This window comes from Epinephelus moara, chromosome 20 (genome assembly GCF_006386435.1).
Source record: "Epinephelus moara isolate mb chromosome 20, YSFRI_EMoa_1.0, whole genome shotgun sequence".
Lineage (NCBI taxonomy): Eukaryota > Metazoa > Chordata > Actinopteri > Perciformes > Serranidae > Epinephelus > Epinephelus moara.
In genome coordinates this window covers 25,348,476-25,373,907 of record NC_065525.1, presented here as the reverse complement: position 1 = coordinate 25,373,907, position 25,432 = coordinate 25,348,476, and the positions used below count along the sequence as shown (strand labels likewise).

The following is a 25,432-nucleotide window of genomic DNA, read 5'->3' as shown; positions in this document are numbered from 1 at the left end:
CACAAGCACTACGAGTGGTCAGGAGCAGGAGTAGATTTTGTTAGTAGCTACGAAAAGATCGGAGCTACTAAAATATTGATGAATGCGGACACGCACGTAAATTTCCGTCTGCGAACAGTTTACACACAAATTCCTTCTGCTCACGTTTCATGAATGAGACCCAATGTCTGGTTTTATTGTTGTCACAGTAATGTTATGCCAACCTACTAGCCCCCAAAAACAATACTGGCATTGTACAGTTCTGCAAACCACAGATAGGTTACATTTGCAAGTTATTATGTGATAATTTTATGTTTCAGCAACGTGATGGATAACGTGGGTAGGGTTTGGCACAACAAGCACTTGGTTATGGTTAGGAAAAGGTCATGTTTTGGCTTAAAATACCCGATTTTGGGGGTGTAATTCTGGCAGGTAGAGCAGCAATGTGTGTAAAAAACAACTGCTTTTTGTGGCACTATCTCCGCCAATGGTCACGCCAACAAACATCCACTTTTGGAGCGTAAAAAGCTGATGGAAACACAGCAATGACTTGCTAAAACACAGTCAGTTTTGTTGGTTGTTGGTCTCAAACAGTGGACTGCAGCTTGCAGGTGTCTCACCTAGGTGATGCAGATGTAAGTGCAGACAGATCTGAAACAAAAACTATTACAGTGAATATTTAAATCTTATAGATTTCTTCAGCCTCTCATTCCTAAAAAAACATTTTCCCTCAGGCCTCCATTAGAGCGTTGACACACAGGGGCAGTGGTGAGCCTTTCACGCCTGTGTGCACAGGCAGCTAGTCTCCGGGGCCAAACAGCTTTCTGCATTTTTATGGCTGGATTCACCACTAGAAAGTGATCTTTCCCGGGGCTCTGGAGACAATGGAGGGGATGAAGTGGCACCACGGTGGGCCCCTCTGCTCAGCATGAGATGTTTAAAACAGCCACAGGGTGACAACTCTGCGAAATGGAGCTCAACATCTTTCCACCAGTCAATCAGCCAGCTCGCCTGCCAGTCACACAAGTACTGCTCTTACACCATGTACAGTCCCAGATATTCAGATACGTACACATTAATCTGTCAAGTAGACAACCAGCTGTGGTTGCTGTTGTTGCATTTTGTTGCAGTAGTGGTTTACTTCAGAGGGCTAAACAGACAGCACACTGAGAGCCTCTGGCGTGCTGGAGTCAGACACAGCTACAAATATGTGGGAGGTCATCATAAGTACTAAAGGCACACTGAGTGAAATTCAGGCATCACTACAGTGAGGGGGCAGCTGAATGCAGTTTACAAAGAAGCACTACTTCATAACTGTGTTATGTGATAGTGTAAAGAGCAATATCTTTGTCTTTATTAAGAAATCTAGATTTTTTTCCTCCAACTACAGCACAACATCTCGTGTAATGTTTTTGTCCTCTGTGCTATCCTTAATTGTGTCCAGCTATCAAAAAGACTTTGTCCAACCAGATAACTCTGATGAAAACATGCTATGAACAGTGCTAGGAGTAGGTGATATATATACTTAAACACAATAAAAATTGTCTGCTCTCTCTAGGTCTATTAGACTATGGTGGAAAAAGTTGCAAATCAATAAGCAGGACAATTATAAGGCATATATGATGTTTTCATCAATGTGATGGTGTGATACTTTGATTAGTCACATAGTTACCAAAAGATAGACAACCTTGTCCATTCATTCATTCTCTGTAACAGCTTATCCTGTGAGGGGTCGCAGGTGTGCTGGAGCCTATCCCAGCTGACACTGGGCGAGAGGCGGGGTACACCCTGGACAGGTCACCAGACTATCACAGGGCTGACACACAAAGACAGACAACCATTCACACTTACATTCACACCTATGGACAATTTAGAGTCACCAGTTAACCACATTCACACCTATGGACAATTTAGAGTCACCAGTTAACCTACATGTTGTTGGACTGTGGAAGGAAGCAGGAGTACCTGGAGACAACTCAAGCTGACATGGGGAGAACATGCACCGCGGGGTTTGAACCCCCCACCCTGGGCTCGAACCAGGAACCCTGTAGTGTGAGGCAACAATGCTAACCACCAACCGCTATCCAACTTTGTCCAGCTGATTAAAAAAAACGATAGAGGATTTAATCCACATCACCCATGCCTTTTATTTACTCTATTTGTGCTGTAAAGGTCTAGTTTGTAGAATTTACTGGCATCTAGCAGTTAAGTTGCAAAACTGAACTTCACCCTTGTGCCAAGTGTGGGAGAACTGGCCGTGTGATGCAAATGCAAATGGCCCTACAGTATCTACATACAGTGTTTGATTTGTCCATTCTGGGCTACTATATAAACAACATTGCAGACTTCATGGAGGAGGACCTGCTCCGTATGTAGATATAAATGGCTCATTCAAAGGTAACAAAAACACAATGATTCTAGTTTCTTATAAACTAATGGAAACATAGTAATGAATATTATATACCATTTCTTCCAATAGTTGCCTCTAAATCCTACTGAATCAAACCATATGCATGTTTTATTTCCTCTGGCAGATGCATCTGGTCCCGTTTCCGTTCCAACAGATTTTAATCCAACCTGGCCATGGTTGGGCCAATCACAAACATTTATCTAATATGGGGTAAGTTTGATATGATAACTGACAGCTTGCAGAGCCTTTGCGCACAATACGTGATAACATCATTTTTGGTTCACGTACCTGGCGCTGGGGACACTACAGTGAGCATAAACCTTAGTAGCAAATCAAAACTTAAAGAAAGTAAAGAGGAGCGCTGTGAGGTATTTTCGAAAACAACTAAACTCTCTGTTAAAGTACTATTTTCAAAAGTCTGAGAGCAAAAACAGCAACACTTCACAGGCGTATTGATGCTACACCATCACAGCTCATATCTGCACACTCAGCGCTGCCACGTTTTGTTGCTCTCATTGGTTGTACGTCTATCCTGTTGCATCCAGAGGCAATTTGATCATTGGGTGCTGATATAGCCCCTTGGAAATTGAAAATGAACAGAGAGGTTTGAGATTAATTTGCATTTGCAAATTGGTCTGGCGATGCCAGGATAGGAAAGATGGAACCAGAATACAGAAAACATCGCAACAGTTAACATAACAACAATAAATTGACATTATTTGTTTTCTGATTTAAAAAAAAAGATACAAAAATTACTTAAAGATTAAAACAAAACAAACAAAAGGATTTTATGTTAAATCCCTGTCGAGCTATTTTTGGTGACTAACAATAATTTCCTCAGTGAGTGCACGCTGCAAAGTCCCTCTGAAAAACAGGTGTGTCTGCCGAGCGAACATTATTCCATCTGGAAGTGACTTCATCAGCAGTGCCAGAAAAATCAAGCTTCCACCTACTCACAACAGAAAAGCTTGAATTCACTCAAAGGGATCCTGCTGCCTCTGCCTTTTCTTGCTCACTTTTATGTTGCCTTTGACTTTACAGCAGCAATCTTATCACTGTGTCCTGCTGGCAAATGTGCAGTTTACTTACATTGCCTTGTCAAATAATAGAGCCTATGTGTGCTTTGGGTTTCACATGTTTTTTTCATCTGTCAATATGCTGCACACTGTTATCATCCTGTTCATGTTTTTGCTGCATGGAAGGTAGGGAAGTTGGACAACCTGTCTGTAGAAGCTTTTGCATAAGAGGCATTTTCTGAGACATAAACCTATTTAAATTCCACCCTGCAACCTATGCATGGCCTTTACTGAGGTGATAAATTAGTCAGAGGTGTTCGAAAGCTCTTAATTATGCAAAAGGGAAAGAGGCTCTCGGAACACAGAGACTGTTGTCATTGTATCCCTGATCTGCAGATAAACCAGAGACAAAGAGGACAACAAGAGCAGAGCCTATGTCTACTGGTGTCAGTCAAACCTTTTGATTGGTTCAATTGGTTCCCTCTAGAGCAAACGATGCAAGATGATTCAGACAACAAAGGATCTCTTCTGGAATTTCTGCCTCATAGTTTCACCGTTATTTACATACCCATACCTGCAATGAAACAAGACACAGACAGGTCCCATCATGAGGGGATACTCTGCCGATTTTCAACCAGCATTGCATCATAACAATGTGCATTGTATGTGTAAATGAACTGTGGTAAACTTACCCCCATATTACCAGTGCCCAGATCTCCCTGCTCATCTCTTAGCTCAGTTTCGCTGGCTCTTGCGCTGTGTTTGAACTGCAGATTGTACTAATGCACTTTCTTACTAATGCCCGCCACCACGGACACAAAGAGAATAGAAAGGGTCTCTCTTAATCTCTCTTTCTTGCACTGATCAAATATAAACCAAGATTCTGTTACTGCATTGCCTATTTCTTGCCTCATATTTTTTTTTTAGAAACATATTTTAGTGCTCTGTTTGGCTGTAAATTGAGAATCTGTGAGCAGGAAGTGGCTGCCATACTGTTCACTGTGTGTTGAAAAAGCGGATGCTGAAAATACTGAGACCAAATGGTAAAACTAAGCAGTGTTGATCAAATATGAAACAAGATTCTGTTACTGCATGACATATTTCCTGCTTAAAATGTTTTCACAAACATATTTTAGTGTACTATTTAGCAGCAGTGCAAGATTGTTTGTTACCAGCCAGCCACAATATTGCTTTCTGGGAAAAAATGGCCAATCTTGTATTACAGTTAAATTAGTTGTCGAAATCTGGCGCATGGGCAGTGACTTGTGGCATCAGTCTCTGACGAAAAAGGCCGTCCTTTAACGTTGGCCGGTCACTGTTATATTTTAATGGTGCTCTGCAATGTCAGGGGGAAATGCTGTGGGACAAGAACGAAAGTTAAGGCAGCAAAACTCTGAGTAGGGCAGGAGGGAGGGCCAGTGGATAGGTCCAACAAACATTGACTTTCACCTGGGAGAGTGGCGTTAGCGTCCCATAAGATTATAAAGCTAAACCCTGTTCTTTTTTTTCTTAAACCTAACTATGTGCATTAGTTGTCGGTGCAAAAAAAAAACCCAACAACAACAATTTGCGGTGCTGTACTGACATAGTGCGTTTATTTTGAGATAGACAGTTTGAAAATGGTGAATTTCCTGTGAAAACGGAAGTGTATTTTGAAAGAAGACAATGCATGTAACAGGCAGAACACACCCAGGGTACCTTGCACATTGTATCTGGACATGAAAAGTCCATGACCAATCGTCAATTCGTGACAAAGTCAGAGTGAGAATGTATTGACCAGAGGAAGCGCTTGTTCAGTCCGGTGCAAGGCAGTGCATTCTGTTAATTGTAGGTTTTCTACCACTTGAGCAAAAACAAATGCCACAGCCCTTTTCCTCTGTTTTAAATTGTTTTTCTACTGCATAGACAGCCTAGTTTTATGAAAAGACCATCTTTCCAGCAGTGAAATACGTCTTTTACGCCACTATGCTCTTGTGAAGCTATTTATTAAACACCCCAGACTAGGTGATGTGCCTGTCATCACCTCTCTGTTCAACACTGGTTCTAGGCTCTCAGACGAGTTGACTGTTTTGGACAAGGTAGCCTCACATTAGACTAACTTAATGTGACAGAGGAGGAAAACTCAGGAACAAAAATCACCATAGATGGAGCCCTGAGGCTTGTTCTTCACTGCAACCCAACTGATTCTGAAGGGGAAAACTATTCTTTAAAGGTATCCAAACAAAACTCAAAGCTATTGTTCTGTATTTTGGGGAAACTTCTGGACTAATATTCAAGATGCAGTATCTTTTAACATTTAGTTGTGATTCTGTTGAAAAGATGGCAAAAGGGCCATTCCCAAAAGAGGTTTTCTCCTGTGACTTCACATTCAATCAGCCCACTTGACAAAAATAGGAGAGGCTGCGGCTGGGAAATATCCCTCTCTTCAATAATAATAGAAAAAGACCACGAATTCAGAAGGGAAATTACAGTTTGACAGTTAAAAGATAACTGTGTCTGAGTGAATTCTTGTCTTCCCAGAAAGCCTTTTTGTCTCTGCCCTCTATCCCGTGTAGTCTTGCTTTTCATTAAAGATGTGACGGCTGCAGTTTATTGAAGGAGACGCACAGTGCTTAAACCAGCTGTTTTGTTTGTGTCAACAGATTCTTTAAGTAGCGGCAAAAGGGCAGTTTTGTGAGCAAACTGAAAAAACAGGAGGAAAATTGAAAGTTAAGTCAGTAAATGTGCGGATGAAATGCTCCGGCACAGGAAGGCAATCAGAATTCATCAGTGTACAGTCAGGAGGGGATCGTGAGACGAAACCAGCAAGCGTGTGCCCTCACAGAGAGGGGTTTCACATTATCAACACAGTATCACTGATAATCGTGCCAAACAGAAGGTGTCGTGGTAGTGGAACAATTAGGCCCAATGGGTGTCTACGCATATTTTAGAGACGGCAGGTTGGAGAGAAAGAGCCAGTGGTGAAGACTGCAGGGTAAGCTCCAGCTGCCTCTCCCTGACAGGGGGTTAGCTTCGGATAAGAGGATGATGCTGGAGCTCAGCGAAGTGGTTGCCTCATTGTTTAAAAAGAAGCCCAGGGCTGAGACACACTGGAGTTATAGCCTCAGACCAATTAGTGTTAGACCACGTAGTGCAGCTTTTAGAAGTAACAATGGGCCTCGTCACCAACCAATCCTAAGAAGAAATTTCTTTTCACAAAGGTTCTGCCATTCATCAGTATTTTCTTATTTAGGATTTGATCCTAGATAAGAACTGAATCTATGCACACTCAAGAGCGTGGAGCCCCATGTACAAAGACTATGTCCTTGCCACAGTGGCCGCACTTTCGATTCCAACTCTGGCCCTTTGCTGCATGTCATCACCCCTCTCTCTCTCTCTCTCTCTCTCCCTCTCTCTCTCTCTCTCTGTCTCTGTCCCCATTTCACGCTAGACTTTCCTATCTAAAAAAGGCAAGAATGCCAAACAAACCAAAGTGCACACTTCCAACAGTTTGTGCTGACATTTTTGTGTCCAGTATTTACTTATTGCGTTCTCTTCAATTCTATAGTTGTACGAGGGGTGACTGAAAAGTTATGAGCCTAACCCAGGAAATGGGTTACCACCTTTCCGTATTATCATTAACCATGGTCATGTTTCAAACTCTTGTTGTTTTATTTTTGCACATTCTCGAAGTGAATAGTGGTCAGTGATTTGTTGAAAATGGAGAAACTGGAGTATTGCTCTGTGATCAGATATCTTCATCTCAAAGGAATGTCGCCATCTGAAATCCACTAAGATATGCTCAATACTTTACATGACAATGCCCCTTCATATGCCACAGTTAAACACTGGGTACAAGAATTCAAGCATAGCAGGGAGAGTGGGTGTAGGGTCCCAGCCTGATGAGTTCTTTTCCACTGGGATAAAGGCGCTTCGGCACCACTGGAGCAAGTGTGTTGCCCTTGAGGGAGAAAAAAAAGAAAAAAGCACTGAAAAATCTGTATCTTGTTTTGTTTCCTTGAGGATCAAAACCTTTCAGTCACCCCTCGTATAAAACTTTTGATAACTATTTTGATTATTTTACAATAAGCATTATGGTCTTTTAGAATAAATACTATACTAACACTTCAGTTTACATCAGTTATGTTAATGGGAACCATCTAATAATTAGTGATCAATCACGCTAGAATATATCACAGGCACACAGGTCAAAAAGTGACAAAGCAGCGTTCCGAATAAGTTGTTATAACTTACAGAAACATTGCATGAAATAGTTGATCTTCAACTTTCTCTTCCCCTTTCTCTGTCAAACATACATGTACACCTTGGAGAGCGCTGCTGCATTCATGTCTGTCCTCAGTCCTGACATTTGCACTTCTATAAGACACAAAGTTTGCAGTTTGCGAGTCAGGTGGTTGATAAATTCCTAATTTTAGCATCCCATGCACCTTTTGTGTTGTTTTCTATCCTCTACTGACCCTACTAAATATGACAGCTCATTTGATGTTCACTTCTTGCGGAAGTACCTCCACTTTAAAACTATTGAAGTTTTTTTTTTTGTAAATGTTTGGAGTAGGGTGCTCTAACCTCTTTTGACTTTTGTTGGGGCATTCTGTAAACTTTTCTCCTCTTGTTCTTGTTCTTCTTGTTCTCCTTCTTGTTCTTGTTCTTCTACTTCCCGTTCTTGTTCTTCTTATTCTTGTTCTACTTCTTGTTCTTGGTCTTTTACTTTTTGTTCTTCTTGTTCTTCCCTTTTTTCTTGTTCTTGCTCCTCTTGTTCTACTTCTTGTTCTTGTTCTTCTTGTTCTTGTTCTACTTCTTTTTCTTCTACTTCCTGTTCCTGTTCTTATGCTTCTTGTTCTACATCTTGTTCTTGGTCTTTTACTTCTTGTTCTTGTTCTACTTCTTGTTGTTCTTCCCTTTTTTCTCGATCTTGTTCTTCTTGTTCTTCTTCTTGTTCTACTTCTTGTTCTTGTTCTTCTACTTCCTGTTCTTCTTATTATTCTTGTTCTACGTCTTGTTCTTGTACTTCTTCTTGTTCTTGTTCTTGTACTTCTTCTTGTTCTTGTTCTTCTCCTGTGTGTGCCCATGGCCCTGCAGTCCCATACCCTTTATGGGGATTGGGTGTTTACCTATGCAAATTAGGATCAACCGGCAAATGCTTTTAACTTACAAGGACAATAGGATTCATAATTACAAGAAAAGATGTGTGAACAATTCTGTGGTTTAAGAGCATGTCATGAAACTAATTCAGACCTTTCTTTGTATCTTTCTTAAGAACAAATTTAAGAAAACATAGGAATATATTGGTGAATGAAGCCCCAGTGAACCTGCTTGGGAATAGTTTCTGTCAAGGTCTTATGTTCCTAAATGTCATTTATGAAATGGATGAAAAAACACTAAAGGCTCAGAGGCATTAACAGCTGCCCTTGCCCAGAAATCCAATAGTGAGTGTTTATGGCTATTGCACTGATAAACAACAGACAACAGTCAGTGTGTGAACGAGTCTTTGACGGCAACTCAAATGTGCACGTCTGGTACAACTCGTCATGCCTGTGGGCAAAGATGTAGTTATCATAATACTGCCTGCTGTAAGACTGCCCAGCTCTCGTTTCATGAACAGGTTAACAGTGCATGAGAATGAATGTCAGGTTTGAGGGGCTGATACAGTCTGAATTAGCAAGACTGAGTCATTGCCCGACAGCCTTTTCACTACACTGGGGGAGACTGAACTGCCGCATCACTACCAGAGCTGTGCAAATGCCAAAAAAATGAGGCATTGTTTATATGCTAATCCCAAGCATGACACCAATTGTGCTGCTTATTCTGTTTTGGGGGGTATTTGACACACTTTTTAGGAAGAAAACCGAACTGTTGTTCAGAGGGGGGAACAACTCCAAGCTCACTATAATAGATATGTTAGTAACCAGGGGTGTGGATGGTAGAAAGAAAACATTTCAACAAACATTTAGCTGGCCAGTAAAAGACCAATCTAATGCCTGGGTGATTTCATGTTATTGCTGCTTTGATTATTTAAAATGTGGGTATACTGTGATATAGTTGTACCGACAATGCTCAGCTGTATGTGCAGCTGAGAGATGTGACAGAAAAGCTATTAGAGCCTGGCTGGCAGTAAAATCCATCACTGGTGGGCTGAAGGACTAATGACTCAGAAATCCTCATTGAGAAACGTGTTTATTTCCTCGCTCCTGCAGGAAGGAGCATTATCATTTATGCACACATCACAAACAATTCTCCATCAAAACCCACATCTCGAGCCAGTTTTCAGTGCGGAGGGTACATCCTGTTTGTATTTCAGTAGTCATGTACTGTATACAGAGCATTTTGCAGTGGCTATTTATGAATTAGAGGGAATGCTGTTATGAAAGCTTTTGACTTTAGACTCTCAACACTGACTACATTTACATGCACACTAATATTCCACTATTATTCTGAATTAAGCATTTTCAGATTGAGATATGTGGGAAAAACTGATGTTATTCAGGTTTTAATAGCATTTTTTTTTAGATATATAGTAGATTTGGACTATGCATCTCAGCTGGGGTTTTTACCGCAGTTTGCGGCACACGGCCTCTTGCCTGTTTACAGTCAGCTGTGTGTGCTGTAATGGATATGTTGTACACAAACTGACTAGCCAACAGTTTGCAAGGCTGGGGTAAAGACGCATGCCCAAAAGAAAAACCCCCACTTCTGATCGGAAAGAGAAACACACCTAGTTTTAAACATTATTAAAGACTCAGTTGTCAACGTTTTTTTTAATCTGTGTAAATGTCAAAACGCCGACCTTTTCAAGAAGGTGGTTAAAGGAATGAAATATGGAGGCTGTGTTCCCACGGTCGAACAAATGGGAGAACACTGAAAAAAGTAAGCAAACGGCAGAAGTTCTCTTTATGCCTTTTAAGTGTGTCCATTGATCCACCACTTTGGTCGAAAGGACAAAATACCTGCAAAGCTAATCACATTCCCACACAAAGTACAGTCTACTTTGTGTTATTCACCAACTTTTACCTTGCCCACAAAAAAAAGGTGGTGAACATGGTAAAAATTCTACCTGTTTTCAAGTACCAGCATGTTAGCATTATCATTGTAATAATGTGCAAATGTGCATAGTGTGCAAAAAGTGCAAACGTTTCAGTTGATGTTGGACTTTCCTGTTCCTACACTGAGGAAACTCCAACTGTTTTACTGTCTGTGTAGCCCTGCAACATGTGAAATTGAGATTTTTGAAATCCAGACTTCGGTCTGAATCTTTTTTTGTTCTGTGTGCAAGTCTTCCTTTGCTGCATTGTGACATTCTTCTGACTTTTGCACCAAAAAAGGAGACTAACACAGGACAGTGCATTAAGGTGCAGCTCATCCCATGCCTAGCATTATCATTGTAAACATTTGTAACTGGTTAGCTTCAAAAAGCTTTGCATGATGCTTGTCTTAGAAAGATTATGAAATTCAAATGGAGAATGCATATTATCAGAAAGTGTGTTTCTTGAGTTGCAAACAGTTTTAAACCCCAAAAAATGTATTTAAATTTGCTAACGTAACACAAGTAATTACTTAAATCCTGTCATGATCACGATTTGTACCAGCAAACACAGAGCTGTCAGACGTGCTAGCCTCAACAATGGTTTTAAATGTGCGGTAAAGGCAGCTAAGGGACATAATGCTGCCTTGACTGATGTAACACATCCTGTAAAACTGCTTGTGTTTTGCACACAGTTAATTATCACCTTTAATTGGACTATTTTCTTTTTCCTTCTATAATTATTTAACATCACTATATCCTGAAGCATTAGCAGACAAAGCAGCCAACCACCAAATCCGCATAAAATCATAGTTATTCCAGGTCTTTTTAACACATACATAACAACCTAACTCTCAAAATGTTTCTGACTTCAAGTGCATGTAGAAGTTGAATGTAAGCTCACATCTGGCCTTGTTTTGCAGATCATTGAAATCGATTCTTCTCTGCCATTATCTGCATCAAAGTACAATGACAAGGGTCAAACTGCCATTGATTTATTGAAAGCCCTGTTAACAGTGTCAAGTGGGGTTACAGTTAAACATATCAATTATGAAAATTTTGGAGCGGTCGTGGCATTTAGCTGAACGGAACATTCCTCCCTCATGAATTCCTCTTTTAATCATAAATGCCAACTCAAATTTCACCCATTCAAACTATCTACCGTTGAGAAGCTTTAAAAGCAATTATCCATATCGCTCTATCCACAGCTCTCTTTTGCTGCACTTATTCTCTTGATTCCTCACATTTATGGGGCAAATCCTCACACATTCCCATCGTGTTTTGATGGCCCACTTTTTGCCTGGCAAGACTGAGCTACAAACGGTTTCTGTGGTTCACAGCATCGTCTTGTACTAAGACTCATTACAACTGCATTACGTTATAGCTCTGTATGCCATTAAAACAGTCCTTTTCTTATTTAAATTAACTACTTCTTTATATATCTATGTGTAGTCTGTGTACACTTGCTTATGACTTTTAGGGTTAGTAATCTTTAAAATTTTAAAATGCTTGTCTTTGCACTTTGTCGCAGTCTGACTCTGTGTCCCGGTGCCCTCAGACTTTTTGTGATGACTTGACTGAGTTGTAAACTGATACTGGCCTTACACCAAATGACTTTACTGTCGCAGACAAATTTCAAATATTGGAGTAAAATCACGAGAGTTTGACCTCAGCTATTGAGTGCTCCAGTGAACTCAATCATTTGTAGTAAGGTGGTCATAAAAGTCCGAGTTGTCTTAAGTCAGCCTTTTTCTCAACTTCATTTTTGGACAAAATCAAACATGTTTAATATTATTGTTAAGTTTTTTTTTTCAAGTCTCGACTCTCTTGGACTGTGGGAGCAAAGGAAAAAATGGTGGAACTGTAGAGTGAACAGGGGTCAGTGTTTAATTTGGAGTGCATCTGATCCAACCAGGTTTTTTTTTAGTGAGAAATCTTCAGTTTTGAAACATCTCGTCTCTCATTCCCACAGTCCCCTCCTTCTTAATACTATAAGTGCAGCTAACCAGTAGAGGCTGGTAGCAAGTGGATGCGACAAAATCCAAAATGTAAAGCTTGTACTCAAACATAGTTTATCTTTATAGATTATATTGATGCCAAATTGATGAGAATACTGTTGACATATGACACTTTATTCCAGAGTTATGTGTTTTTGCAGGCACATATTATAATTGTCAATATGTAATACTTAAAGGACATTTGGTGTAATTTTTCCACCATTAGCAGGATGGGAAATAATCTCAGAAGGAATTTTATTGTAGTCTAGTAAATAGTGACCCTGCAAAATCTTATAGTCTGTGACTGAAAACTCTCATTGTCGTTACATGTAAGAGGATGTCAGACTTAACTTCTTTTTATTTTCAGCAAGTTCGACGCAGTCTCACAGTGCAGTCATTATGTTCACAGACACAGCTCATGCACAGATGTTGTGCAAAAGAGTCTGTGGAGCTTAGTATCTTTTCAGTGTCTGTTTTTGATTCCCACCATCATCAGGTGTAAGAAAAATTCACAATGGATAAAAAATAGCATACAGGAGGGAAAAAAAAGTCATAGCTGTGAACTAAAAGTGAACTATAAATGAATATCAATAGTGTCTAAATGAGAGATCAGAGAGTCCAGTAGAGTAGTCTACATCATTTAAAAAGGTATGAAATAACAGGTTGCAGTTTAAAGTGTTGGGTACCTTAGTTTATATTCATGTATACTCTTAGACAGTTGTCAGTTTAATATAAGAGGCTTGTGTTTTCTAGTGTGCCTGTTTTTTCTCCTGTGTTCCTTTGCTGCCTTTCCCTCCATCACCCATCTACACACACCTGCTCTGAATCAGCCTCGTTAGTCCTCTCCTGCTCCCGGAGTTTTATTCCAGCCAATCAGCTCCCTGCCTGTTCTTCTGCCAAATCACCTCATCCCCCGCACCTGAGCTTCTCCTCCTTCTCTCCACCTGCATCTTCTCGTTTGATTAGTTTGTGTTTAAGTCCTGGAGTTCATTTCAGTCCTTTCAGGATCCTTGGTTTTGTTCCGTGATGATCAGCTTTGCCTCGCCTGCACGAACCTTCACTAAAAAGTTATTTCTCTAAGTCCCTGTTGCCTGCAGTAACCTGTGTTTGGGTCCACCTGCTCCACTCTTCATGACACATGACACTGTGTTGTTCCTCAAGGCATCACCCTGACAGCATGGTGTTTTTGTCAATGTCTTCCCTGTCCCCTTGGCATACGTATTCCATGATTGATGACTTAGAATAGTCTGAGTGAAGCATCTTAATCACTCTTGAGATATTCTGTCACTTTCTATTACATGTGCAGCATCCCCTTCAACCGCCTACGGTTACATATAAGTTAATAGCCCTGTTTAAAAGCTACCATTGAACTACTACAGTGACGCAGATGTCCGACCATATGCTGATCGATTGGTTCCACACCTAAGTAGATGAGCTATTTTCATTAACTGCATTTTATGAAGGATTCAGTTTCTTTTAGATATCTATCTGGGCGCAGTAAATTGTATTACATGATATCAGATAAAGCTTGTAATTTCTTGCACTCCTACTGACCAGTGGGTTGCTTTGAGGCTGATGTTTATGAAGTTACTGCCTCTCAGAAATCATATATTGTCGTCCTCAGCTAATGAGTGTAATAATTGCTTGTTGACTATGACTTAATGGGAGAATTTTTGGAGTTTTAGATTAATGATACAGAACTTTAAAACAGGCTACACAGAAGTTTATTTCTTTTTTTCACCCCATTAGCCACTGGCATTATCTTATCTTAAGAAGTGTATTTGATAATTAACCCTGTAAATGCAGGTCGGTGCACTCTTCTTACAATTGTGTGATGTTACAGCTGTATTTTAAAACACAGATTTTTTGGCTCTGATTGTTAGATAAACTGCTGGTGTGTGTTTAAACTATGGGATGTGCGATAACATTGAAAAATACTCAGATATTAGATATCAAAGTTTAGTCAGGTCTGCCTTGTAGCTTTCAGTATACTGCTAAAATATAAGTTGCTTGTTGAATTAAATAAATTAAAGAAAAATATTTCCCACATTCAGTTTTGAAAATTGAATTGAACATAAAAGGCACCAATAATTTAAAAAAAAAAGAGTTAGATTTTAAATTGCAGTTTTCTACTTGTACTTTCTTTAAACTCATTTAAAAAAACCTGTGGGTGGGATGTCGCAATCTTTGATGGTGTTCTGATTGCACAAGTTGACACTGCAGTGATGATAAAAATTATATATATTTTACAGCCCCTGTGTTGATACGTGTAGGTTGCTGCATTTATCATTTAGCCACTATTAATGGCTGTTGAATTATGGTGCTTTTACAAAGCTGTTTGCCTTGAATTTGTGCACTGGAAGCACCTGCTTTGTGTCATTACTGTCACATCCCAGTTGCACTTTCTCCATTGTTTTATTCAGAACTCAGCAGAATTTGTACAAAATGAATCTTCCCCTGTCCTCATCTGCTTCAAACTACTGCTATGAAGTGGCACCAATTATTTTCTTTCAAAGATTGGGTTTCTAAAAATCACTTTTAGGACATTTTTGCTCTAAAGTCATTTGCACAGCAAATCTGTGCTTTTGGTCTGAAATTGTGGTGCGTTTAAAAAGTAAATATGATCTCACGTTGTGTCAATCATATTCACACACCTGCTCTGAATCATTTGTCCATCATTAAAGTGTTCGGAACAGGTCCCATTTCAGCTGGATTGCAACAAATTGGTGGTCTTCTCTTTAATGTGTGACTCCAGTATTGCTCGTAGGGTATCAAACTAGACCACCGACATCCTGAAATAGTTGACTGGAAATGACCGGATTATTTTGCAGCTCCATTATCAGCAGGTAAAACTTTCCTTGCTGGACGTCTTCTCGAGATTTGATGGACCCAATATTTCCTGACTTTTCTACTGTAAAGAAGTGAAAAGACCACAAAATCATCCTCACTGCTGGACGACTGTATTTTGTCTCGTACTGTGAATTTTGCAATGATTAAAACATCAAAATGAATCGAACTCAGTGTGCAGGATTATCACGACTGACTATTGAATAATGGATTTTTTAAAACTCATACAAAATAGTATGGACTTGACCTGCAACAACCTGCGTTAATCTGTTGGTTTAGAATGACATATTAATTAAACAATATCTACTGATCTACTAATAATGCACATGATTCACAACTAAAATATATGTAAATGCATAAACTGATACGATGTCGGATTGTAACTGCTATCTGTTCATGTGCTTTGGTTGGATAATAACACACGTTTCAGTTTATGACTTGATAGAAACGGACTTGATTTTAAAGCAAAGAGAGCTTCTTATTAACTGTAAGTGGTTGTGGGTTGGCCTTTGTGTGCTCCCAGTCCCAGCTGAAGTGGCAGGGGTCATGACTTGAACTCCGCGCAGCTCGGTCAGGACAGTGAATCGCTCCGACACATTAACCAGTGCAACCACTCTGACTCCTGGGACAAAGGAAAGTAATCTGCTTATGAAACCAAAGAAATCACCTCAGGGTTTTTGGTACTTTGAGCCTGCTCACACACAGACACACAGACGCACACCCACACACATACACATACACACAGTCCCACGCTGTCTATGGCATTATGTTTCCACTCCTCTATAAAGTGATACAATCTTTTATTAATGGTCTGTGCTCCTGCGTTGACATGGAGACCATTTTAATGATTAATCTGAAAGGAAAGTGCCCATTGTACACTGGGGGCTCTTTAGGATGTTAGAGAACCACTGGGTTGTTTTCAGTTAGAGGCATATCACAAGATTTTTTAGATTATTTTGTTCCTTCCTGAGAGAGATGACCTTTTTGCTTTTGTTGCCTCAGCATCAGGCAACAACATCTCTTGAATGATTTTTCTTGAGAATCATGATGTTAAAGATTTATTATTTTAGTGTGTATAACGGGGACATTTGGAGGTGATTTACTGGTCAACAAATGTATCCCCACAATTTATCCTTTTCTTTTCTCACAGTTTATTTTTGCACCAATACCGTTTTTTTCCTGTTATTTATTAGCCCTTTTAAATATATATTTTTTACCATATATATTATATAATAATTCCCTCACTTATATCTATTTATATAGATGTGAAAATGACAAATTTCTCCTTCAAACAACTGTATTGTTTCTCGCCCACAACTAATTTTACAAGATCACATTTGAACACCTCATGATAACATTATAATTTACCTTCGCCCAATACTCATTTTTACTGAAAAGAGCTTGAACCCATCATAAAGTGACTCAGTGCAGCCTTCATAAGCAGTTAGTTCCAGCCACTGACTGCTAACGGCTAACGTGTAATAGCTCTCCTCCTGCCGATTTCAACACAAATTTATCAGGTAAAAAAAGGGTGCTTTTACTGCCTTCATTTCGTCACAAAGGGGTCTGTGTTTTCTGTTGTACCCGGGACGACAGGATGATGCTGGTTATTGAGCCCTGCTTTTTATCCTGCACAATGAAATATTGGGCCATTTGCATCGGTGAATGTTATTTGTTGAGAGGCTGATGGCAGTCAGGCCAACACCTATGTATGGCAGATAAATGGCTGCATCCCTACTTTAATTATTATTTTTATTTTCATAGGGAGGTGACGGAATCATATTTAAAATAAATACAACAAATACAACACAGTAGGATTGAATGATGTTGACAGGGTCCCACCTGGTCACCTGGCTGTTTCAAAACTCTTCCCACCACAGGTCAAACCAATAAACCCTTACATAAATCTGCCGAGGCTCCTGTAGGGCTTTATTGAGATGCCAGTTGAGGTGAGGAAAAGGTCTATTAGTGTTAATTAGAAATTTCAGGACATCCTTTCTCTCCCGCAATGGCCTCAGTCTTGTAATTAGAGGGACCAGCGGGGGAATAATGCAGCTGTGGTCGGTGTGGGGCAGAGATGGATGTAGGGGGCACTGGGGAGCAAGAAAGGGGGGAGGAGCGGGAGGGTGCTGGTTGGAGTGCTGTTGAATACTAACAAACTTGCCCTCTCCTTGCAACAAAAGAGCAGATGTCTTTTCTGACTCAGTGTGTCCTCTCCATACAGAACCGTTTTTTAATTTGTGGTTGGCTTTGTTGCTCCCTCTAGCAGGATTCTCAGCCCAGTAATAAACCCAGAGGAGGAGGCATGCTTTACCCTGAATATTTTTAGCTTTAATTGTATCTTTTTTTTTTCTATTTTAAGTGCTTGCAACCAGAATTCAATTTGATTTAATTCAGTTTTATTTATTAAGCCCAATATTACAAATCACAGTTTGCCTCAGAGGGTTTTACAGCATACGACAGCCATCTGTCCTTGGACCCTCACAATGGATGAGGAAAAAACTCCCCCAAAAAAAGCCCTTCAACAGGGAAAAGAATATTTTTAGATTTAGATAATGCAGGACTGGCAGATATAAAGTGTATGCTTGAACAAGAAATACTATTTCTCAAGGATACATGTAGCTGGGAAATCATCTTTATCTAATCCCCTACCTTGACCATGGATGTTTTTTTTTAAGTAACCAGCTCACTGTATCAAGCTTGTGAAAACCAACTTCCTAAAGAGCATTTAAACATACGGATTAATAGAGTCAAATGATAATAGTTTGCAAAATTCAAAATGCACATCTGTGTTTTGTTTTTTTTAAATTTTATTTGTGTATACATTTGTCTGTGCTTGGTCAATGCATCTTTGTAAACGTGTCCGCGCCTGCTACAAGGATCCTTCTTTGTTTTATCAAGGCTTTATTGAAGTTAGCAGGCACGTCAGATTGGTTAGTAATGTTACAAAGAGGGAATAATCTCAAAGTGACAGTGGCGAGCACCCATGAAGCCCCTCTGTCTCGCTACAGAAAGGTCAGTTACCTCCAGTAGCGGAGCTCCTATCGGCATTTGGTCACAGAGAGTCATGGTGGTTAAGCAACAAGCTCAGCATCGACAGGCCTTTGTCCTAATGAAGTGCCTTTTATCTGAAGTCTGAGTAATGACACGGAGGAGAGTGCTGCCACTGACACTTATAGTTGTCTTTACAAGGTAACGAGCAGAGAGAGAGAGAGAGAGAGGAAGGAGGAGTGAGACGGCCGACTGTGGTTATCCAACCTTGACCTCAGCTGACCTCCTCATGAGCCATTAGAAGAGCTGAGACTTAAGTGCCCATAGACCTCAGCCAACATGGGAATTAATCATGGTTATGAATATTACTGAGTCTCGTTTGAAAGGTTTATGTTTAAACAATATAAATGTGTTTTCTACTAAACCGTTTTCCATTTGTATGTAACACAAACAGCTGATCAAGGGTTTGTTCTAGATACCTAGCTACCAAAAGCTTTTAAATGCTTGATACTGCATAGACATATTTTGGTTGGTATTAAAGGAGAACTTCACCCATTTTCAAAATTCATACATTTAATTCCTATGGTCTAAGACAGTCCAAAGGTATTACTAAAAATTAACAAATCTCTCCCATATCCCAGAACTATAGTGCTGAAACTCAAATTTGTGATGTCATCGGGTATAAAGTCTGGAGATACTCCACGCACAATGAACTGGGAAGGATGTTCTGGATGACAATGAGAGCACCAGGGGAAATGTTATTGAGTATATGGGGACATTTTCTGTTTCAGGACTGAGGACACTACAATAGATAAAGCTCATTTGGGTATAAAAAAGAAAACAGACATTCTGTGAGTCCACAAAATTAGTCTCCCATTCATTGTCTGTGGAGCAGATCAAGACTTCAGACCCTAGGACATCACAAGTTTGGGACTTACTTTTCTGGATTCAGGCTTTCAGAAATCATAAATATTGATTGAACTTTCCTATAGGCCATGGAAATAATTTATTGGAATTCTTAATTTAGGTGGTGTTCCCCCTTAAGGAGGTATTGATCTCTGATACTCAGCTCTAGGCATGATAATTCACGTCTTAAACGTGGATTCATTCAATTTTTTTTGGGCCATATTAGAGTAGGCTAACAAGCTATGAATGCAACAGTGACATATCACTTTCTTAAGTTAAATCAAATGTTAACCCTCTTTACACAGACAGAGTAACATTACCATTTGCATTCATGTTTCTGCCCCCCAGATGTCCATAAGTCTGTAAGCTTATAGTGGGGTCAGTTTTATTGTGAAAACAGCTGTCCGGTGTGGTTGGTTGACGAAACAAGGTTGATGAGAGCAGTGTGAGTGAACCAATTACATCACCTGAGCTATGGGTCGGGGAAACCCAAACAATGAGCTTAAAAATGCTAAAATGCTTCAGAGAGTTGGGTGGCTTCGTAATTGTTAGTGACATTTCATATAAGCCCATTTGACACAGAAATACTGCCACAGCAAAGATTGTGCTGGCTTTGCTTTTTTACACAACCAGTAAATGGCGGCATAAAATGCTGGCATCGCAGAAGCAAAAGAGGCGTGAGGGGCGTGACATGTAACACAACATCACTGGCTCATAGTGTGACATATAGCATGCATGTTGGGCTGCACTTTCTTAACAAATAACAATGGCACAACATGGCAATAACAATCATTATATCATTATATTATACTGTTACATGGCGGTGGATCTCATCCTCTGCTTGGAGGGAAAGGAGCTTCCCAGTTTGCAGACACTTTCGGTTGCTGTTCCTCTTATTTGAGTTAGCTGCTAACTGCTTCTAGCTGCTTTTTAAATCTTCTAGCAGCGGGTCGCTTACATAACACACTGACTAATACACCTGTACTGTCCATGGTCCCATCCTGCCGGCTGTCCCTTTTACACAGATGTTTATTTGGCTCTGTTGCTACCTCCGCTGCCAGCTGTTGACTTGTTCCTTATTATACAGAATGGCAACTTGGAATAACGATCTAACAGTCCTGCCTTGAACATGCAGTGTAAAAAGGGTTTTAGTCATCTAACCCCTTGTACAAAGAAAAACGTGGATTAGTGCAGCTTTAACAGATGCATGGACATACAGCCACTTCTTCACATTTTACTTATACAAGATGTAAGCATAATAAAAATTAAAAAACAAAAACAAAAAATTCCCATTAGATAAACAGTCGTTCTGACAGTTCCCTCCAAATGCACATATACAGTGTGACTCCTCATGGCTGTTTGTGTTTGTGCTGAGTGACCCATTAAAGCACTCCTCCAAAAAAAAACTCCCCCATTGAGACAAGTCTGTGATGTGGCACGAGCACATGACGCCTCCCTGGCATGAAGGGATACAGTGAACAGTAACAGCACTGGAGTGGCTCCAGGTTAAATTTTTGCTGTCTTCCTGACACTGATTAATCACACCCACCTTCTGACTTCATCACATTTACCAGAAATATGCTCAGATGTCAAGAGTCAAGATGCTGAAATGTCACAGACAGCAGTTTTACATATTTCATTAAAACTATTTTGAGGTCTGTGACCTCCTAGAAGATGTCAGTTTATGATCCTGTGAGATTTCAGGTTTGCATATTGATGTTTTAAATATAATGATACAGCTTGTGAGTTTTCACATTTGCTTGTCAGTCTTATTGATCATCAGATTTGATTCTAGCCCTTCAGAGTGACTGACACTGATTTGCACTGTGTGGCACCTCACTGTCACTCATTACTCTACCTGGCTCACCGCAGTGATGCACCCAGTTGTAATTATCTCTCATTATTGTACTTATGATGATTATATCCCTCATATTCATCTAAGACTCTTCCAGATGCCATGGGACATTTCGAACAGTTTTATGTGCTTCTGTTGGATCTCTGAAAGAAAATCTTCAGTCTGATCCAGATTTTCTGGTTTGAGCCAAGATGTTCAGCAGTGTTATGCAGATACATTGTTGTGAACAGGAAGAGGGGTATCAGATATATACTGGACACAGCACTGGACCAAGCCTTCTCTCTGTGCTGCAGTATACACAAGTGTTTCTCCAAGGGAAGCTTCCTCATGCGGTTCAGGATGCAGAGTATTAGCAAAACCCCAGTGAGATTTCAGCATATTTAATCCATCCTCTCTTTGAGCTCCTCTTTTAGCTGTGGACGGGGTTTATTCCAGACACTTCAGATGGCTCTGGCTGTGTATTAATATTGGATGAATCTGAGATATCTCTGGCAGGGTTTTAAAAAAGAAATCTGAAGCACATTCTGCTAGCAGGAATTATTTCTCATGTTTGAACTCAGGACAGTACCTTTTCTTTGTTGAATCTTTTCTTGGACACATGTTCAAATATGTTTGTGATTTGTTGTTGTTGGCATGCTTGCTGAAGTTTTTGTTTTTCTTCTGTTCTGTTACAGCGGGATGCAAAGGGACAGTATCTGTTTGACCTCATCTGCCACCACCTCAACTTGCTGGAGAAAGACTATTTTGGCATCAGATATGTGGATCCAGACAAGCAGCGGGTAAGTGTGTGTATGTATGAGCACGACAGAGAATCTTCTGTACATGCTTCTTTATCTTTGTTTTATATTTCAGTATTTTAATGAGGCATTTTTGATAAGAGTAAAATCTGCTTTTTAAGAGAGACCTAAGAAGACCTTTTTACTAGTACACAATACCGTCCATGCCCCAAAATAAACCTAACTGAAGTGAAGTTTTAAAAACTTACCAGTCCTGTGATTTGGTGCCTTTGTTGCTGGTTTAAAGTAATAGTTTGACATTTGGGGAAATACCCTTTTAAGCTTTCTTTGCAAGAGGTAGATAAAAGAATCGAGTCCACTGTCATGCCCGTTTAATATGTAGCTTGAGTCCAATGATGGTTAGCCTAGCTTAGCATGAAGACTGGAATAAACAGAAAAACCATAAATAGTGGCTTTTACATTTCTGTATGTGTTTGCATTAAAAAAAGGAGATACTGCATGTTGATTAGTGGGATTTGGAGATGTGGGTAGGCGTGTTTTTGAATTTTCAACAGAGTCAGACTAGCCGTTTCTTCATGCTTTATGCTGAGCTAAGAGAGAAGCTTCCTGGCTCCAGCTTCTTATTTGACGCACACATGAGGGTGGCATTAATCTGCTCAACTAAGTATTTCCCAAGATGTTGAACTAGTCCTTTAAAAGTCTGCTATGAGCTTAAAAAATAGAACCTTATTTGTAATAAGAAATCGCATAGCTCCTGCTTCTGTTGTAAGACTAGGTATGCCAAACTCCAAGATGGAAATTTGTCTTTTTATATCCACTGTTTTCAATGTTTTAAAGGGGACCCATTGTGCTTTGCCTTATTTTCGGTCATATACAGCATATAATATCACAATGCATGTTCATATTAAATGTGGCCTAAGTTTCAAATAATGAGGTAAACCTTTGTAAAGTAATCCCTGTGAGCAAAAACCTCAAGCTTCAGATGGTTCTAAAACTTTTTCCAACCTTTTTTTTTTTCTAATTTTGAGACAAGCTGATTTCTTTATGTGGTCGTCTGCACCAGGCAGGCTACTGCATGTGTTTATGTTATGTAGCCTACACTGCTACATGTAGCTACATGCTAACTTCATAATAAATAATAATAATAATAAATCAATTTTATATAGCGCCTTTCAAGAAACCCAAGGTCGCTTCACAATTGCTAACAACCACAAAATCACACAGACTCAACTTCAGGGAAACATGTAAACATGTAATCTTGGTTGCTGATGTTGTTTATTTCACCTTGATTTCTGATCATATTCCTGCCAGAATATTACAGATTGTGAAGATTTTGTCTTGGGAATAATTCACAGTAGAAAGTACGACTATACTCCAGTACGGTCATTCCCCTGGCTGCAGAGACGTCAAGTCGGTGGCTGAGAGCACCATGGATGTATAAAATAATTCCTATAAAATTTGCTCAGTGGCAAATGAAGCCAAAAAATTTAGACTTGCGTAAAATTACCCGCATCTTCCACTCTGCTCAACATCATTGAACCCATAGGGCAAGCATATTAGAGACTTCTGCTGGACCAGCGGCTAAGTTAAGTCTAGTGCGCCACTAACTTGAATGGAGATAACATTATTTAATAGTGCAGCTCTTTTAGTCTTTCAAAATGTCATCGGACCAAATGGATCAAACCCAGATAGCCAATCCGCCTGGGTTGTGATGCTAAATAATATTATCCACAGATTTAAAGACGTCATTCTTATGATGTAAGTCTATGGAAGGAAAGTCTTTTTGGGCCGCATGGCATCACGTGACGGACCTGGAAATTGTAGTTCCACGGTTTCGCCAAAAAGTGTCTTCAGAGACTAGTGCTGTTCCTAGGGACTTGAAGAGCATGGATATGGAAGACCCAGAAACATCAACCAGTCAGGGCAGAGTGAGGTTCTCCAGGAGGGGGGCTTAAGGGAACAGGTGCTAAAACTGAGCGTTTGAACCTGAAAATGAGCTTCATAGGTCCCCTTTAAAAGTAGAAGTGGTTGAATTTGAATTCAGAATGACTCCAGGTGCAAATAACTGTGTTGCTTTCTGTCCGTTTTAAAAAATCACATGCGGCTGTATTTTTAAAAATGGATCTGGTTTGATTTAGCCAGAAGAATGAGACTGTGGACCTGAGTGAAAAGTTGTGTTCTTCAGCTTCTCTTATTCACGCTGCCTTTCAGACTGACGGTTGTTCCATCAGGCTCCTCTGCTGTGAGCCATGTAGTAGCACTGCTTGATTCATGAAGTATTCACATGTTCACAGATCATGTTGTAGTCCTGCAGACAAGAGCCAAGGCCTGCTGATGCTGCATTTCCTATGCTGTCACTCAGGACTATTTTGGTGGTTGTTGCTGTGGGTGGGTTGGGCTGGCGAGAAGGAAACCTGGAAGAAAGATGGAGGGAGAATGAAGAATCTAAATCTGGCCGTAGATACAAAGAGCCTGTGCTACTGTCACCACCAGCAGGAGCTCACCGTTATGTCAAAACCTGTTGTCTATTAAGCCGTCCTGCTCTGACAGCGTCTCAAGAGACCTCTGCCGTCACATTTTCAAAAGAAAACCCTGAAAATTTATGATACTCAACGCAGCTTGTGCATTTTACATAATGCTCGGACAGCACTGTTGTAACACCGTGTGTGACACAAACAGGTTTCCCCAGAAAACTGTCAGTAGTAACAGCTGAACATCACGTCAACTGCTATTGAAAGTGTCATCTGAATGATTTGATGTGTTGATTAGTCAGAGATGATTTTTTTGTGACATTTTGTGATTATTTGCATTCATCTTTTTTCTCTAATGCAGCATTGGCTGGAGTTCTCAAAATCAATTGCAAAGCAAATGAAATGTAAGTACTTTGAGTTTATCGTTATAATCTTTAACATTGGGCCATTAAATCTCTCAGTCTCAACATGAGGTCTGCACTGTTGAACGACTTAATGTACATTTGATCCATAGAATTTACCGTTGAGTTTTATTTGCTGGTTGAGTTGTTGCAGAAAAACAGTAACAACCAGGCCGGATGAAGCCAACAGTAAAGCAAAATATTATTTTTCTCAGAAGGATACTTTCCATAATGTTGTCAGACACTAATATTAATAATCTGAGTCTGTCAGTGGCCAAAAAAAGCACTTAAAGTGGATGTATGCTGTGTTCAAATGGAACTTGCGAGCTTGTGTTTACGACATCGGCAAATCTTGAACATGAACTTGTGAACTCAAAGCTCTCAGAAAATTTCCACGTAATGAGGGCGTAATCACAACAGGGAGGTGTTCATATGGACTCTCCTCATGAACACAGTAAACACAACCCCATTTGAATGCATCAGTACAATAACAGTATGCTGTTGTCCCCAGTATTCACACTCGCAATTAATACTGGACCAGTTTTGAGATTTGTTGTTCCCATTAGTCACTTAGACACAAAGATGTTAGGGATGCACCGAATATTCAGTAACCGAATATATTCGGCCAAATATTGCAAAAAAACACACATTCGGTATTCGGTGGAATAAGTTAAAAGCAAGGCCGAATAATAGCGGCGTGTTTTGATAACGCAATCAAACAGCGTGCCGTGACGGGTGGAGTAAAATGTCGGCAGTGTGGCGATCCGCCCGTCACCACACTCGCATTTGCGACTAAAAATAGTT

General features: G+C 40.0%; 1 protein-coding gene across 3 annotated transcripts in view; it reads left to right on the top strand.

Annotated features, from left to right (window-relative positions):
• The window catches only part of LOC126407800 (FERM domain-containing protein 5), an 87,186-nt gene that overhangs the window by 38,814 nt on the left and 22,940 nt on the right, over window positions 1-25,432 (top strand). For all 3 annotated transcript variants that reach the window (XM_050073019.1, XM_050073020.1, XM_050073018.1), the window contains exons 2-3: window positions 21,694-21,798; window positions 24,589-24,631. In XM_050073019.1, the coding sequence (XP_049928976.1) occupies window positions 21,694-21,798; window positions 24,589-24,631 (148 nt within the window). The remainder of the gene's footprint in view (window positions 1-21,693; window positions 21,799-24,588; window positions 24,632-25,432) is intronic.